We start from the raw sequence: 17,939 nt of genomic DNA, 5'->3' as shown, positions 1-17,939 counted from the left end.
TTTGGCTGTTATCCAAGGGGTGAAGTAAGCACCTCAAATCTAGGCTGCTTTGCCAAAGAACCTTAAAGCAATCAACAAGGTTGGTGAATGGTTTTCTTCGAGATTCTAATTTTTAAAAAAAAATATTTATAAAGGTGGGGTACAAAGTTCTTTGAGGTTTTTTTTATTGCTTTCTTGGGGGGTTTGTGGAGTTTTTGTTTTTGGGTTTTATTTGAAACTGAAACCAACCTGGTGTTTGATACTGAAGTGTTGAAAGACCAGTGTGTTTAACTTTGAAAAGAATCCCAAGTACCTTGGGGATGTTGTAAATCTAGATTCTTAGGAGAGCAAAATGCAACTGTAATGGATCCCCTTTGAGACATTTCAGTCATCAATTTGTTTTCCTATAACTGTAGTGTGCTGTGCAGTGTGATGTTTGGAAATTAGTACCACAGCACAAGAGAGATTTCTACCTGGTTTTAATGTGTGTGACTTTAGGGCTCTGTGGAGGGAGGCACCTGACTGAGTGGAAGGGTTGTGATTCCCTGAGCTGGGAAGGTGTAGGTGTGAGGGTTGATTGGAGGCTGTCATATACCTGTACACTCTACTGGTCTGTATCACACCAAGTTGATTTTCATTACTTTTCCCATTGAGAAAGTACTAAAGCAATTGTGGGTCTGGCTTTAACTGCTGCACCTATCACCCCTCCCAGGCAAGGGACCTGAAACTCTTTATGCTGGGCAGAAGCTCAACGACAATGAGTGGCACACTGTCCGGGTGGTGCGGCGAGGAAAGAGCCTCAAGCTGATCGTGGATGATGATGTTGCTGAGGGTAAGTGTGATGCATCAGTGTTTTTTGATCACTGTGTCTCTGTTCCTAGTCTTTGCCATTATGCTCCTTCTCCCTGTTCTTCTGGGTATCTCTCCCCCTCACCCCTTCCTGTTAGCACTTGTGTATTATTATTGTTATGGTGTTGAAAATGAGTGTTCAGGTCTGAGAGACTCAGCCAGCACCAGAAACTTCTGTGACAACTGTAATGACCTGAGATATGGGTTTAGGAGACAGATAAGCTTGTACTTATCTCAGACTGTAGAGGGTTCAGCAGAACTTTCTCTTGGTCCAGGTAGACTGAACACACTCCATTCCTGAGTTGCACGTGTGATGGTTTCCAATGCTCTGGAATCAAGGCCAAGACTCTCTGGACCATTCCTCTGCACAAACTTTTCCTTGATGATAAACCTGCATGAAGTATGAGTGTTACAGAGCACAGATTTATGTCTCTGCTGCTCATTTTTGGTTATTCTTCCATTTTTTAAATTTTTTTTTTTTTTGTAGTTTGGGCATTATAGGTTATTTTCTTTATGTTTTTTTAGTTTCCCAAGTTCTTGTGTGCATGGTTCAGAGCCATCCAGAAGAAAAAGCAAGCAAAGAAATTTATTCTCAGCTTTGGTTTAGAGTTTAGGGAGGATCCTGACTCGGCAAAGTGTGTCAGTCCTTTTTTTTTAAAATTATTTTATTTTTAAAAAAATTTTCTGAATTTTCAGACAGCTTTTTGAGCTCCTACTTCTTGTTGCAGAAAAATGTAGTTGAAGGGAGGAAAGAAAAGATCAGTCAGGAAAGTTGGTTTGTCCCAAGTTAAGATTTGCATTGAAATGATCAAAGTGCTTCAGATTGATCCTTTTGTAATTGCAGAATTTTAAGAGATTATACTTTTCAAGTCCATTTCCCCATGACTGCAAGAGCCAGAATTCTATTTTTCTATTCTTTTGAAGATGTTAAATTCTCATATTTGTATATAACTTTAGGAACTGGGCTTTTGAGAAAAACATCAGCAGTCTGGAGGCTGATGATAATAAAACAACAACAACAAAAACTAAAACAAAAAAAACTCCAAACCAAAACAAAACCAGGAACCCTGGATGCAAAACTGATGCAGGCATAATTGTTAGTTTACACCCATGCTGGTTTGCCAAAAAGCTGAAATCCTCTTTTCTGAGTAGCTTCTACTCAGAATGCAACTAGGAGTAATGGCTGCCACACAGTGCCAGAACACTGTAACCTATCTCTGAAAAAAAGTATTTTCCTTCTGTAGGAATGTGAATTATTATTGGAATATGAAACACACCGCAACAAATTATTTTAAATATTGTGGTAATTTAGATAATTTGGAAAGCCAGGAGTCAGAATCTTAAATATGCTCAAAGAAGTTGGCTTACAGGAAAATGGTTTGAAATAAGTTTTCTCTCTGAAGTAAATATGTACTGTCCCATATAGACTGTGATTTTGCAAGAGAGAACAAGAAACATGCAAGAAGAATCATTCCCTCTCCTCGTTGAAATTCAGCCTTGGTAGTGGCTTGGTCAAAATCAGCTCACAGGAAAAATGAATTTTGTTTAGGAGGGAACTTAAAAGAAACTCTTCATCCCGATTATTTCTAAATTTGAGAACAATTGTTCTGGATGTACTTTTTTAGGAAGCACCACGGGGTGGCACTCTCTGCATTACCGAACCGATCCCCCAAAGCCATCTGTTCTTGAAGTCTTTTTCACGAAGCAGTTTATAAATAATAATGATACAATCCTGTACTAAAATAGGATACGCATATGTACATGTATATGAATTACATAATTAAAGATGCATTGCAGCTAAAAATATCTGTTAAAAGAATGCCATAATGGCAAAGTCAGAAGTCGGAAAAGCCAGAGTTAAGATTTTTTGTGCAATCTGCATCCCACTTCCTTGGGCAGAGATAACAGTCTTCAGTGGTGTGGTCACATAGATTTTTCCACAGGATTCTTGCTGTCTTAGGCATAGATCAGAAATCTAAATTAGGCCTCCAGTAAAAATAAACAGCCTATCTGATTTCTGTTTTCTTATTGCTTGTTTGGAACAACGCATGCCAGCTGAATTTTGCTCTAAATTTAGATTTTCAAAAAATTTTTATTTTTTTTATTTTGTGTGTGTGTTGTAGGCTACTCATCAACATGTTTATACAGAACTAAAAAGTTTAACTGGATTTATTCTCATGTCTATGTTACATGAAGAGAGTGGGCATCCTTTTTCCCATTTTACAGGTTTGGGAACAACCAGATTACAGTTGGATGCATTTGGTACAAATTTGCTGTGTTCTTTTAGTCATTTTCATCAGAAAGATTCAGCATGTCTGTAAATTACATCCTGTAAATTAGTTGAACCCTGCCCCTTGGAGAATTAGATGTAGACAATTAATGACCACCTATGAAACATTTGTAATGAAGTGTCTGACTTGGTTTCCTGTAGAACATCCAAGGCAGAGACAGAATCCAATTCTGGATAGCATTTTACTGTTTTATGCAAAGGTTCACAAAACCTTTGTCCCACATTCCCCCTGACCTCAGAACAGATGTCAGAACATCAGTGGTAAATGAGACACAAATACAGCAGACATATTCCTCTCTGTGGCATCTTCCTAGCACCCAAATACCACAGTGGAGGCTGGAATTTTTTCTGTCTGCTACCACTTGAAATAGAGAGCTTCTGATTGCTGTAGTAGCTACAGTACTCTATAGAGCACAGTGGGGAACTAGAGGTGAACTCTGCAGGTGGGGCTGATAGCTAATGAGATCAGAAAATACTGGATTGCACTCCATGATTTCCTGGGAAATTACATCTCTGTCCTGATTCTGATCTTGTATTGCCATGTCCTTTGCAGCTTTTCACTGAACTACTCCTGACTTTCTGCAGTACTGCCTCTAGCACTTTTTTTTTTTTTTTTAATTAAGCCAGCCCCAGTTTTCTTATTTTTCACCTTTTCTGAGATTCTGGGCTCACCTTCTCCAAACTCCCTCACTCCATTTTTAACACCCCCAATATTTGGGCTCCCTATCCCAGTGTGCTCTGGATTCCCCAGTTCTTGGCTTTTTTCTTCTACTCAGGCCACAATTGCCTCCTATTTTTTTAAGTGTAAAAGAAAAAGGCAGGAGTTTTCTTGCCTTTGAGAACTGACATCTCTTAATTTTATTGTTCTAATTTTTTGAAGTAAAAAAAAACAGGCTGTTTTTTAAAGTGACTTTTATAATTTTAAGAAAATACAATTCTGGTTTGGAAAAAATCATAAATTTTATAACACTGAAATTGAAACTCTGAGGATCACAGTAGTGGAAGTGAGAAAGCTGTCTAAACAAATTTCCCCATGTACTGTTTCGGTTTCTGGAAACTTCAATTTTTCAAACTAAAGTAATATTATTTCTGGTAAAGAACTGTTTCAGGATTTAAAAACATTTGCATTGGTTCTGACACTTGAATTTTTAAATAGTCAGAAATTTGTGACTGCCTTCAGCTGCTTCTAAGTTTGATCAGCTGTGTCTGCTTGGACTGAAGTTTTCCATGGTCTTTGTATAATTGTATAGATATTTAGATCCACTGGTAAAATTTGGAATAAGTGAAAAAGGTGAATTGGTTTATATAATATTTTTTCTTCATATTTGAAGTAGATAGCTGAAAAAAAATTCTAATAACAATTGTGCTTGCTTGCTGTCTTTGAATAAAACTTGTTTTCACATTTGGACAAAGCATAATCTGAAAATCTGCAGTTTGTATGTTACCGTGTGAGGCGAGTTAGAAATATTTCAGAGTTTCCAGAATGTCTAAGCAAGATAATGACCATCAGTTCACGTAAACTGACTCTATACACTACAAGCCAGGATGTATCATCCATGTATCTTTAAAAGCATGTTCAGGTTTTGTTCCATCCCCAACAGAGAAAAAAAAGCCAAAGTCACAACTCGTAGGAAAAGTCTTGAAAGGACTAATGGTTTTTTGTTTGTCAATTTTTTTTTGTTTTTGTCTTTTAATGCCTGGAAGTTGTTCTGGTGAGAAATGTTAGGAGAGTTCAGGAGACAGCACAGAATATGAGAAAGCTTTTAAGCCCCAGTTGATATAACCTAGGGGAATTGGAGGAATTTGTTCTGGATTCAGCTATGGTGATCGGTATGATTCCTAGGTATACCCCAATGACTGACAAATATCTCTTGCAGTGACTGGTTGAGAGTTTTGTAGATATGCTTGCTGACCAGCAGATACAGTGAAGTCAGACACTGTTGCAAAATTTTGTCTGTCTATAGCACACTGGAAATATTTATTCTTGTCTTTATCCATTTGTCAAATTTCACAAAGCTAGTGTGAGTTTAAATATCTTTGTTCCCTCTGGATTTTAAACCTGGTGAATTTTACCAGCATGTTAAAATCTTATGAGAGGGACCAATGGGTAGTGTGGCTGTATTCTTTGGAAAAACTGCTAAAAGAGAGGACTGTGCACTGATTATAATCATGGACAAAACACACTTCACTTGGAGAGAATTAATTTAATTTGCTGCCAATTAAAAATAGAGTTGAATGGTGAGAAACAAAGACAAGAAAGTAGAACAGTGTCCACTACTCTCTTTTACTGGATTTGCTCCTCCCTGCTCTCCCACCTACCCACACTAGGCAGAGAAGGGGACTGGGGAATGGTGGCTGTGCTCAGCCTGTAACAGATCCTCTCTGATGCTCCTTCCTCCTCACACTTCTGTCCTGCTCCAGTGTGGGTCCTGGCCATGGAATGCAGTCCTTCATGAAGTGCTCCAGTATGAGGGCGTCTCCATATGCTTTCAGGAAAACCTTCTCCAGTGTAGGCTTTCCAGGGGCTGCAGTTCCTTCAGGAAATATCCACCTGCTCTAGCATGAGAGTCCTCCATGAGTTGCAGTGTAAATGTCTGCAACACTGTAATCTTCTTTGTGGATGGTGGATGATTTCTACTCTGGCACCTGGAATGCCTCCTCCCTCTTTTCAATTATTGATGTTCATAGGGGTTTGAGTTGGTTTGGCTTTTTTTTTTTTATTTATTTTTCCTCCCCCTTTGTTTCTTGTGCGTAGCATCATGTCCTTTCTTACACATTTTCTCCCAGGTACCACCATCTTGTCCAAGGGGCTCAGCTGTGCCCTGTGGTGGATGGGTTGGAGCCATTTGGAACTGGCCATTTCAGGCACGGGATGGTCCCAACCTTTCCTCACTAAGGCTGCCCTGCAGCTACCCCCCAGCCAACACCATGCTCCATAAACCCAATGAGAACTGCAGAAAATTTTGTGAGAAAAAATAATGGCCTACATGTAGCAGAATTTGAATGGTAGTTGTACAGTGAACGATAGGAAAACAACCAAATTCTTAGTATTTCATTCATTCCTTTTTACTATGTGGATCAAGGCTCATGTCGAAAAACACTGTGCACATGTGACCAAATAGTGAGAACTACCTTAATGAAATACTATGGAGAGCTAAAATAAGATTGGCTGAAAGGGTTTTCATGCTGATGTTGCCCAACTTTTCTTTATAGCATACTGTTGTATTTCATCCGTCTGTATGGGTTCTGTGTCAGCACTGGTGCCTAGCACACTTAGTGAAACATTTAAATATGCTGTATGAGGAGTCTGACAGTAGTATTTAGCATACTTGGATGTTTTGAGAGGTTAAAATCTTGTCATGATGTGGTAAATAGCCCAAAAGGTAGGTTGATGATTTAAATAGATGGAGGGCTTTTTACCTGTTGCATTTTGTGTGTTTCCCTCCTGCCATGCTCTTAAAAGAGAAATAACATTAGGCACAAGGAGAGAACAAAGGAATAAATATCAGCAATTTTATGACTGTTCTCACTTCTCTCATTGCTCTATTTATATTAATCTATGTTTAACAAGTGTTTTCAGGAGATGCACTTGGAAAAATTGTTTCAGAAGTGTTCGAGTTGTTTGGCAGATGGTCTGCTGCATCAAATAGATCACCGTCAGCTTTAAGGGAGATGCCTAGTCCTCTTCACAGACAATAAAGTCTGTGAAGCACAGGGAAAAGGACAGAGCTTGCTGCCCATGGCCCTTTAGAGGCCTGTCTTTTCTGCCAAGTTTTGGCAACTGCTAGACTCACACATCTTCACCAAGCCTTCACCAAGATTCTGTACATTGTTTCTTATGCAAGCTACTGAACAGTGATTGGATAGGATTTAGTTCTGCTAAATCAGTCTGGAAACTGGAGTTTCTATATAACTTATTACTGATCCCCGGTATTTCTCCTTGCTTCTGTCCTTCAAGGCACAATGGTTGGTGATCACACCCGCTTGGAGTTCCACAACATCGAGACAGGGATCATGACAGAGAAGCGCTACATCTCCGTCATCCCCTCCAGCTTCATCGGGCACCTGCAGAGCCTCATGTTCAATGGGATGCTCTACATTGACCTGTGCAAGAACGGCGACATTGACTACTGCGAGCTGAAGGCACGCTTTGGCCTCCGCAACATTATAGCTGACCCTGTCACGTTCAAGACTAAGAGCAGCTACTTGAGCTTGGCCACTTTGCAGGCTTATACATCCATGCACCTCTTCTTTCAGTTCAAGACCACCTCAGCTGATGGTTTCATCCTCTTTAACAGTGGTGATGGCAATGACTTTATCGCAGTTGAACTAGTCAAGGGGTAAGTGGCTTTCTGTTTTCTACCAGCTTATTTATAGATAAATTACTTATAGGTGTAAGCATTTAAAGCTTACATGAAGTGAAGTTCATCTGATACTCATGTTTTGTCTGTTTGCTGAGCTGTAAGACGAAGTGCTTAAACAAAAACACTGAAGCTTAAGACTCCTGATTTTATCATTGACTTCCTCCTATGGCTGTGGGACGGGCATTTTTACAGTGTGCAACATTAGTATTTTAAGTCATTGGGACATAGTTAGACAAATATTTTGTCCTTTCAACCTTGCAAATTAGCACAGAGGAGATGTGCTGAGGGCTCTGTATGTCTCTTCTTCCCCACTCCCTCTCCCTTTTCTTTTTCCATTCTAATACCTGTTTTTCTGCCATCTCCAGTGTAGGAAAAAGAAAAAGCACATGGGCTGCTGAATTTGTACTTCTGCTGGTGATGCTTGATGAAAAGCGAACTCAGCTTGCTTTTGAGCTGCTGTATTCTTTTCAGAAGACCTATAGCTCATTAAAAAAAATCCTTGTTAGCTGAACAAATTTTGATCTCTGATGATTTAGTCACGGTAGACATGTTTTCCACAGTTTACCAGTCCTGTTTATTTCAGTTCAGTCTGTTTTTGGTTTTGGCTTTACACGTACTTCTTTAAGTGGGACATTGAGTAATAAAAAAAGCAACAGTCACGATCTCCTGGTGCTCTGGTGAGAGTAGAATTTTGTTGTCTTTTTTTTTTTTTTCTTAGTAGAACACTTCTCTTCCATCCTCAGGTGGATTTCTCTGTTTGAACTATATAAATAATTCAGGGTAACACTCCCATGACTTCAGTCTTTGTTAGTATCTCTATTTTTGCCAAAAGCTTTACTAATTGTTTTTTCAGCTGTTTGAATAAGTCTAGGATCTCATGAGAATTTTAGTACAATTTTTCAAGTGAGTTTCCTAATTAACTTCTTATGGGAGTTATTCAAAACTCAGAATTAACCTAGGGAATATATGCCCCAAATAGGCATATCTAGTGTTACTCCCCAGTACATTTATCAATATTACCAATTAAAAAAAAATTATATGCACAGACTGTTTTTGTGGATCTGAGAGAAATTTGTGAAAAAGAGGAATGTTTTGTGATTAGAATCTGATTATTTGAAATGTTGTCATCTCAAAATACTAATCTTTACACTTTGGTGGAAAGGAAACAACTATATTCTTTCAAAGCAGTGGCTAATATTTTGGATTATTAGAACTTTCTAACCCTGAGATATTTCCCTTCATGACTTGTTAAAGTTAATTTACCAGCTCTGGCTAGAATACGGTTCAGTAATGCTGGAGTTGTTCCAGAATATTAACCAGTTCTTGCTATATTTGCGCAGGTATATACACTATGTGTTTGACCTTGGAAATGGACCTAATGTTATCAAAGGCAACAGTGATCGTCCTCTGAATGACAACCAGTGGCACAATGTTGTCATTACCAGAGATAACAGTAACACACACAGCTTGAAAGTGGACACTAAGGTGGTCACTCAGGTTATCAACGGTGCCAAAAATCTGGATCTTAAAGGTAAACTCTATAAGATTGACAGATTCCCGCTTTTGTTCTTGAAAGGCTGTGAACAGGAGAAAGCTTGGAGTAACCATGCATTATAGGAGAGTAATCTGGACTTTGCACATTTTGGCTTTCAAATTCATTTATCTTTTTGGTTTAACAACTTTATGTAGCCAAATAGATGGTATATTTTGCTTTTTCAGAAATTGTCATTTTTTACTTTTCCCTAGTTAGGTAGCAATGAGAACTAAGACTATTTAGGGGATTTTGTGATGGGTTCTTTGGTTTTGTTTTTTAGTTGGTTGTTCAGTTTTTGGGTTTGTTTTGGTATTTTGTATTAAGGGAATCAGAAATGACTTCTTGCACAATATGTTGCTCTCTTTTTAACTTTTTCTGAATGTGTGATCACTGCTTTATTTGCATTTGGTGGCAAGAAAAGTGACTCTAGAAGGTGTGTAACCTCCTCCTGCTTGTGTTTACCCCTCTCTGCTCCAGGTGATCTCTACATTGCTGGCCTGGCTCAAGGCATGTATAGCAACCTCCCAAAGCTTGTGGCCTCTCGTGATGGATTTCAGGGCTGCCTGGCATCTGTAGACCTGAATGGGCGTCTGCCTGACCTTATCAATGATGCTCTGCACCGCAGTGGGCAGATTGAGCGTGGCTGTGAAGGTATGACTGATTTCAGAGAGGTTCCCTTCTCCAGCACTCACTTCACATTCCCTTGTTGCACTCTGTGCACTACTTGTTTACCTTACTGTCCATTTCATTTGTTTGTTTCCATGGCAATATTCTTTATTACACTTTTGTCTACCAAATGCAGCTTATGGATTGCCAGTTATTGTGAGTGGCTTAGCAGCTCTTTGCCTCTGTGCTCTTTCCCCTGTGAGTTGGTACCTTTACTAGTGGGAAGGGATAGTACTAAGGGATGAACTACTACTTACTAGTGGTTTTTTCAGAGTGGTTTATTAGCATTGCAGTAGCCTTTAAATACTTTGGAAGATGTTCTGAGCATTCAGTTAATTTCTGCTTCAGAGCAGCCTTTCTTGGGATTCACAGAAGTAAGTATCTGGAAGAATAGGTAGAGACAGGGGAAATGGAAGGTAGAAGGAACTGAATGATAAAGATTGGACTGAAAGAGGAGTTAATTTTTGATGAGGTGTACCTCTAGGGAAAGCACTGGAAGCATTGCCTCTTCTGCCTGGGAAATATTTCTCTTCAGTTGTCTGTCTTTTCCAGCCAGTTTAGAACTCAGTGGGATGAGTTACTTTTTGCAGCATGTAAACTGTAGTGATTTCTTGAAGCCTCTTTAAATAATTTGCTGTTCCTGTAAGCTCCCATTAGTTAAAAGAATATTGACATCAGCATCACTGACTCAGTACAATGCATATGCCTTCAATTCCCAAAGCACTTGGGATACTTACCACCCAGAAAATTTTGCTGTCTGGGTTAAATGACAATCACCATTATGTCTAGAATCACTCAGTACCACCAGTCTGCTGTGTTGGCTACCAGTCACTACAGGAAGATAGCTTTGTCTGTGAAGCTTGTATGTTCGTTTGCTAAAACAAGATGTATGTCCCAAACTGATCCTTCAACAATTTCACAACATGAAAAGACTCCTTGATCATCTTTCCCTACTGTGTCAAGATTACAAGATACATCATGACGAAGCCCTCCTGCTTGTCAAGACTGTTCTGTCTTAAGATTGAATGTATCATCCGAGAGAGAACTTTTGGCTACCAAATTGACCATCCAATCAGGTCTGATCCCTTGTTTGTGTCTCAGTATTCTGGCTGGGTGGGAGCTCCTGTGCCCCAGCCCTCCTTCTATGCTCCCACAATGGTATGCTGGTTTGTAAGAATTTTGTGTCTTCTCACAGGAGCTCACTCCATGTCAACTCCCATCTCATAGCATTGGTGGGCAGTTGTAGGCTGTGGAGGGATAGAATGTAAGAAAATAAAGATAGTGCAGAAGGTAGTCTCACACCTGAGGAGTTGCAGCTGCACTAATCACCACAGATTAGGAACAGGCCTGCCCTTAGTAGGCCACAGCTGTGTTCAATAAGAAGCAGAGTGCTACAAAAGAGTGGGTTAGCTGGGTGAGGAGAGAGGTGGGGGTTGTTGGCTGCGTTGTGAAGATGAAGGTGTCAGTGCTGTGAGGAGCTGTCCATGAGCAATCACTGAGAAGGTATGGAGCTTTTGCAATAAGATGACAACAGTAGGCTGTTTTTAGTCTGTCTTTCTCTCTTTTTCTTAATAGTGTCTGTTAACCACTTTGTTCCTTGTGGAAATGAGCACAGTGTGGAGAGCTTGTGTCTTTGCCTGTTTGGGGCAGAGCCAGCAAAAGAAGTACCCCTTTTCTGTATTGTTGTTTAAAAGGTTCAAGGAAAAAATGCATCTGAGGTTTATGAAAAAGTCTGTTCTATTTGTATTAGATGCACTGAAAGCTCTTTAGTATTAGTGGTTTTTTTGATAACTCTTCTTTTAAATTTTTTTAAAATTATTGCAACCCACTGGCTCTTTAGCTGGCATGTGAACTCTACTAGCCCTCCTCATCCAGAGAACCACTCAGTCAGACCATCCTGTTGTTCTGTGTGTGGCTCAGGGGCACAGCCATGAGGCTTGCCCTGAAGAGTGTCCCATTAGAACTGTGGTGTTTCCGTCTCCTGTACCCAGTGCAGTTCTTTGATGTGGTGTTGTATTGCTGAGGTTGTGTAACATCAGTGCTGCTCTCAAACCACTTTGTGTGCCAGCGTGGTACCAGTACAGCTGCTGCCTGAATGTGGAGGTTGCTTTGGTTTCCTGAAAGCAAGTTCCCCTTCTCTTCTAAAGTCCTTCAAAGAGGACTCAGAATTGGAAAGAGACCTGAAAATTTGGGGGATAAGGTCAGTGACGGTCATCATTCTGCCTTTGCAAGAGCTTGATCTTGGAAAGCTGTGCCCTTGCTACCTTCCCAAATGGTCCCTGTTCAGTACCAAGGAAACTGCTGAAGAGGAAAGTGTTCTTTTTTGCCAGCATATTCAGGATTAGTAAAAACTTGAGAATTTGGTTACTGTAAAGCTGTTACGTTTGTTGTTGGTTATTTTTTTCCTTAATTTTTGAATCATAACAATCCTCAAAGCCTCATCTTAGATCTGTCTTGCTGCCTGCTGGGGCCTATTCTTACAGTTGCCAGTGAAAGTCACAGTTATCTCCCATTCTCTAAGGAAAGAAAAACTCTAAGGTTGTTCAGTCCTTTTTTATGTCTCCCTAGTTTGTTTCCATCTTACGTAACTTTGGGTACAGTCTTAATGTTTTTAAGGGCAGAAGTCCCAAGTAGTCCTCGCTGCCTCATGATGTTTAAATACATTTTTAATGCAGGCTTTTTCTTGGAGTAGTCATGCTGTGTGTTGATTTGCTGGACATCTCTGTATCATGAGGGGCAGAGGGACCACATATGTGATGAGAACATGCTTAAAGAAATGTTGTTCCATTCCCACAATGAATCTTGTCTTCCAAAGGTCATGTGAAAAGTATTTCTGATAATGCCTGTCTTTTGTTGACACGTTGCTTTCAGAGGCAGAGATTACCATGTGGCAGCTGTTTTCTTAGAAACTGTCAGTTTCATCTCAGAACAAAATCAAAGAATATTTAGAAGAAGGCGGCCTTGAGAGCAGTAGAATGACATGTAGGTCAGCAGAGAGCACTATCCTGGCTAAGATGCTCCAGTACTGCTGCAAAGGGGTGACATTGTTGCATCCTGTTTGTGTTTTTTATCTCTGTTCATGCATTTCAGTACCCTGTTTCATACCACAAATTAAGGTGCACAAGTTTTGATAGGAAAATAGTATTCCTTATTGTCTTGTCTTGCCTCCTTTTATTCAATTTGAGCAAGCCATTGAACTTCCTTGACCATGTTGTTCCTCTTGTGTGCTTAAGCAATGATTCAGCCTCCCTGTGCCCCAAAGCACACACTTACCACAGAATTATCTGTGTTCCAGTGATGAGTAAGGCTTCTACTTGAACAGGAAGCACTTTCAATAATTTGTATTTATAGGACATATTTTTCTTTGGAACCTACCAAAACATTCTTAGTCATATATACATGTCACTCTTGAGATGCAGGCATCCTTGAGACTGAAATTGGCTGATGTTTAGCAGTGTATAGTAGTGCTAAAAAAAGTCACTTCAAGACTTGAAGCAAAATTATTTTACCTCCGATATTCTACTGGTTCTATCGCTATAATTTCTTTAAATTATATATGGTGGGATTTGTTTAGGCTAGCACAACTAAATAACCTCTTCATAGTTTTTGTTAGGTGGCATATCAGCTCCGTTTTGCACCATGCAGCTTCCCTGTGTGCTGTAGAAGCTTATGGTTTCAGCTTTTGAAGTGTTCAATCGCCTGTGTGTTTGACAAGATACCTACCACACTGACATGTTTTGTGTTTGAATGTATCCTGTAGTACCATTGCTTTTGGCAAAGGATTTTGAGGGGGATTATCTGGAAGAAGAGAACCCAAGAGTGTGAAATGTCAAATGATTTTATGAAGTTAAAGGTTCATATCACACACACCTTTTTTTCTTTTGCAATTGCTGCATTCCTCATTTTTCAGGACTGACAGGCAGCTCTTCATGGATCTTGACAGTCTGGTCAGATCTGTAGTGGCAGCTTGTGTTTCCCTGGAAGGGATGTTGCAAAGCCAGAAACCACCTTGCTGCCTGGGCTATGCTCAGGTGTGCTACACACAGCTCTGAGGAGAAAAAATCTTGGCGAGAATGACGTGACACCAATATATTTGTTCATTTTTCAGTTTCTTGATCTCTTGTGCTCACTGCAGCTTTCACCATTATCTCTGAACTAACAAAAGGGCCCTTTCTTTTACCACCACCTCAAAAAGGGCATTGGTGAGAGGGCCTGAGAAAAGCTACCAAAAGTGGGAAAGAGGTTAAGACTTAAATGGTCCTTGTGTCAGTGTTGTATCAGGGTATTAAACACACTGAAGAGACAAAATGACTTTTCAGAAAGGTCTTCAAATGGAATGGCCTCTTCTAGTGGAAGCTTGAAGGCAAGTCTGCCACCTACTTTCAGCCTTGCTTTCCCCACCCATGAAATTAATCTTCCAGGTGTTCTTGTATTTGTGATTCAAGTATGAAATTCATCTATGTCTTGCAAACCACTTTTAAAATGTGGATGGAGGCTCTTGGACATGAGCAAAACGTTAGAAACTGAAGAAAAGTCTTGTATCAGGACACAGTCTCCAGTCTGTAGTTCAACAGCCTATGAAGGGTGGTTGGAAACTTTTTACTCCTGAGTTTGAGCAGTACAGACTATTCTACATCAAACATACACAGTTTGAGAGAGAAGATGTCTGCACTATGGTACATATGAAAAGTTGGTAGATGGAAGAAGTTGTATCAGGTGACCTAATCTCCCTTCTTTAAACAATTTAAACTTCACCTCAGCTTTCTCTCACTTTGTGACTTTTAAAATGAGGTCTTATTGCTGAACTCCTCATTCCTGGTCTTACTACTAGCTAAATGGATCCATTTATTCCATCCATGAAAATCTAGACTGAGTGATTCAGTGTTTTTTTTTTCCTCACTGGTCCTTGAATAAGTTAATCAGATGTCCAATCTTTTGTGCAGTTTGAAGAGGACGTCCTCAATATTGATGAGTCCTTTCTGCCTTTGAGGCATTTTTTCATCTCTTTATTAATTTGCCACATGTTCTCACATGTTTTCCTTTCTTTTAATTGGACATCGTTATATTGCTTCCCATGGGCACTAGAGCTATCTGAAATTCAGCTGCATGTTCTACCCCATTGTGTGCCCAGCCAAAAAACCCTAAGAGTAGTATCTAAAGAACATTTTATTTCTTCTGTAAGGAAGTTTTCTATGTGCTTTAGTGATGTTGCTTCTACCTCACCTGTTCCACTAACAGCTTCTCACAAAGGCAACTGATTATTATTAAACTGGCTGACACTAGTCCAGATGTTTTGGGACTTTTTTTTTTGGTCCTAATTTAATCTTCTTTCCAGATCCCACAGTAAAATCATAATCTTTTGCTACTTTTCATTAAATAGTATAGTTAACCTTTGGAATTCACTGGTGCATGAAAAGCATGAATGACACATACAGGCTGGATAATCAGAAACACATTTTGCATACTAAGCAGTATGTGGAAAACAGAAAATCTAATCTCATGCTTAAAATCTCACAGCAGGGTAATGTCAAAAAGGATTTCACCCTTCATCTGCTCAGCAGAGAAAATTCAAATCTGGTCATACTTCACTTTCTCTCTGGAATCAAAGGTTGTCCATTGAAGAGTGGTGCATTAATTTGCTCCATGATGCCTTGACATCTTTCCTTTTCCTTGCTTTTGTATTCTATTCTCATAATGCTGCTGGATTTATGGAACAAATATGAGCTTCTTCTCTCAGCTACAAAGAAAATGAGGTGCAGGGAAGTAGGAAAAGTACTTGTTTGTTATAGAGAAATTACTTTGTTAGAATAAGTGTTGAAAATTATACACGGACAAGTGCATCCTTTTCTTTCTATGCCTTCCTCCTCTCTTTTGAAATTTGTTTAAGGAAAATGGGATTTTATAGCTTTATGTAGTAAAGCAGCTTCAAAAGTGGAGAGAAAATTCTAACTATCTCAAAAGGGAGGATAATTGCTATCTTGAGTCATTCAGAGGCTGTGAAACAGCAAAGATTTAAAATGTTAAAATTCTTAGGAAGCACAGGAAATGGCATCTGCATGTGTCAGTTCTAATTTATTGGGTTGTAAATGTAAAAGAAGACAGTGGGGAAAGGAGAACTACCAATCTTTCTTCAGTGTCAGCTGTGATATTAGACCTTTTTAAGAACAGGTTATGATGGTAAGTATGCACTTGTTAAATAACCATCTTTTTAGCAATGAAGTTGATGATTTGGTGTTTTGTTGTTCCTATTGTGCTGTGTAATAGAAATATTTAACCTTCAGAGGCAGGGGATTCATGAGCTGCTGCCTGTGCTCTCATCTTTGTCCTCTATTTTTTCCATTCTGAAAGAGAATACTTAGAATCAAGGTATAATACACCAAAAATCTATGTGGCTTCCTTGTAACTGACTCCATTAAAAGAAAAAACTGAAAACCAACCACACAAAATAAAAATGAAACAAAAAGCCCAAACAGCAACAACAACAACAAAAATAAAAGAAACCCTGTGCCTACATGGAAGAGCATCAGTGCAAGTATTGCTTTGCTTTTGATGCTCTTCAGTCTTCACAAAGTGTATTTGGATCTTTAGACAGTCAGACTTAGTAGACCTATGATTTTTTTTTTCCATGTGGACTATGATTTGACCACAGATAACAAGATCATTCTAACCTAGATGAAATAATGAACTGGTGCTCTTTGTTTTTTGATTGCTCCAATGACTGATTAAGACTATATGGGTCTAAAGCCTGAGCTGTCTGCTTGCCTGTTGATGTAAGTTTTTTTTAAGAACGTGTTGAAATCTATGAGCAGGTGACAGCTTGTGAGGGGGCAAGGTGCTACTGTCACTTATATCCAGTGTTGAGTTCACTTCTTTGCATGAACAGAAATTTTTGTCTTATAGAATTATCAGTCCTCTATGGTTTTCTGGCAATAAATCCACTTTGGACAAAAAGCCAAATAAACTAAATGCATGCTTGATGGAGGTACTGAAAGTCAAATAGATTTTTTTTTTTGCTTAAATGGATTCTATGTATTTCTCAAACAAGACAGAATCTGTCTAAAATTATTGTAAATGCTGGGAGATGGGTTGAAGAATGTGATGTTTTTTCTTCTCTTTGTATTATCTATAAACTTTGTGGTTTTGTGTTTACATGAATGAAATGCATTTCTTCTCTATTTGGTTTTGTTATCTGTTGGTTGTATTAATGTAGTCACTGTCCCTCTGTTGCTTATGTTGTCATTTCTGTGTTTTGATTATGCATATTGGCTGTGATAGTTATACCAGTTGCTTTTATTTATTTATTCAAAGTGATGTTGCCCTGCTATATCTGCTTTTATACTAACCTGTTGTTTATTGTCTTTGCTTTTTTTTTTTTTTTTTTTTTTTTGCTAACAAAGTTGAGTTGACCAAAGCTGACCTGCAAGGTAGTGAAGGTTGTTCTTCTTCTCCATTACTTGTTTCAATGAAAGATGCTTTTGTGTAACATTTAGTGCCTTTTACTGGGTGCAGTCACACCTCTAAGACAGGAACAGAATGGCAAACCCCAGCATATGTGGAGGAGGATTCTGAGTTGAAGAAGAACATGGCAAACAATGGAGCTGCTTCTGTTGACCTGGGGGATTTGACTGTATCAATCTCTGAATAGCCATGAAAGCACCAGCTGATTTCCTGGAAAGCCTAATGATCATGCAAATACCTGCTGTGCATCAAGACGTAGAAAGCCCTCAGAGCTTTAAAAAACAGAAAGTTAAATTAGTTTCTTTAGTAGTGATCTTAAGGAGGGAGATCAGGAGGTAAAAACTGTGGTGTTTTGATTTTTTGTTTTTATGTAGATTTTGAAAAAAAACCCCAAAAACATAGAAATAACTTTCTGGAATTTCAATTTTGAAATAAAAAAAAAAAAACCCAAAACCAAAAATCTCTAAACTACAAGCGCCTTCAATATTTAAAATGGTTTTTTACAAGCCATAGTCAGGGTAGGAAAGGTTCCATTTTGGAGGGTCAGCACAGTATCACAACCAGAGAGGAGCACATTGGGAGCAGCTTTTAACACTGAGGAGGACGAGAAGTTCCCTTGTCCCTGTCTCAGCCGTCAGTGCTGCCAACATTGTGCTGGTTCTGTACCACAAAGCTCCTTCCTCAGTGGCTGTTGCCGCACCTGATGTCACAGCCTTCCCCCCAAAGAGATTTTCTGGCAGGTCTGCAGGCCCTGGTGATACAGAGTGCCTGTCCAAGAAGCTGGGGCTGAGTCATCCCC

General features: G+C 39.2%; 1 protein-coding gene across 16 annotated transcripts in view; it reads left to right on the top strand.

Moving 5' to 3' along the window:
* The window catches only part of NRXN3 (neurexin 3), a 970,824-nt gene that overhangs the window by 423,254 nt on the left and 529,631 nt on the right, over positions 1–17,939 (top strand). For 11 of the 16 annotated variants that reach the window (XM_074542536.1, XM_074542544.1, XM_074542534.1 and 8 more), the window contains 5 exons: positions 692–811; positions 7,077–7,458; positions 8,823–9,013; positions 9,494–9,667; positions 17,080–17,106. In XM_074542536.1, the coding sequence (XP_074398637.1) occupies positions 692–811; positions 7,077–7,458; positions 8,823–9,013; positions 9,494–9,667; positions 17,080–17,106 (894 nt within the window). The remainder of the gene's footprint in view (positions 1–691; positions 812–7,076; positions 7,459–8,822; positions 9,014–9,493; positions 9,668–17,079; positions 17,107–17,939) is intronic. The other 5 variants (XM_074542546.1, XM_074542547.1, XM_074542541.1 and 2 more) reach the window with 1 other exon arrangement.

The sequence above is a fragment of the Zonotrichia albicollis genome, chromosome 6, assembly GCF_047830755.1.
Source record: "Zonotrichia albicollis isolate bZonAlb1 chromosome 6, bZonAlb1.hap1, whole genome shotgun sequence".
NCBI lineage: Eukaryota > Metazoa > Chordata > Aves > Passeriformes > Passerellidae > Zonotrichia > Zonotrichia albicollis.
The sequence above is the reverse complement of the archived record's forward strand: the minus strand, read 5'-3'. Positions and strand labels throughout refer to the sequence as shown.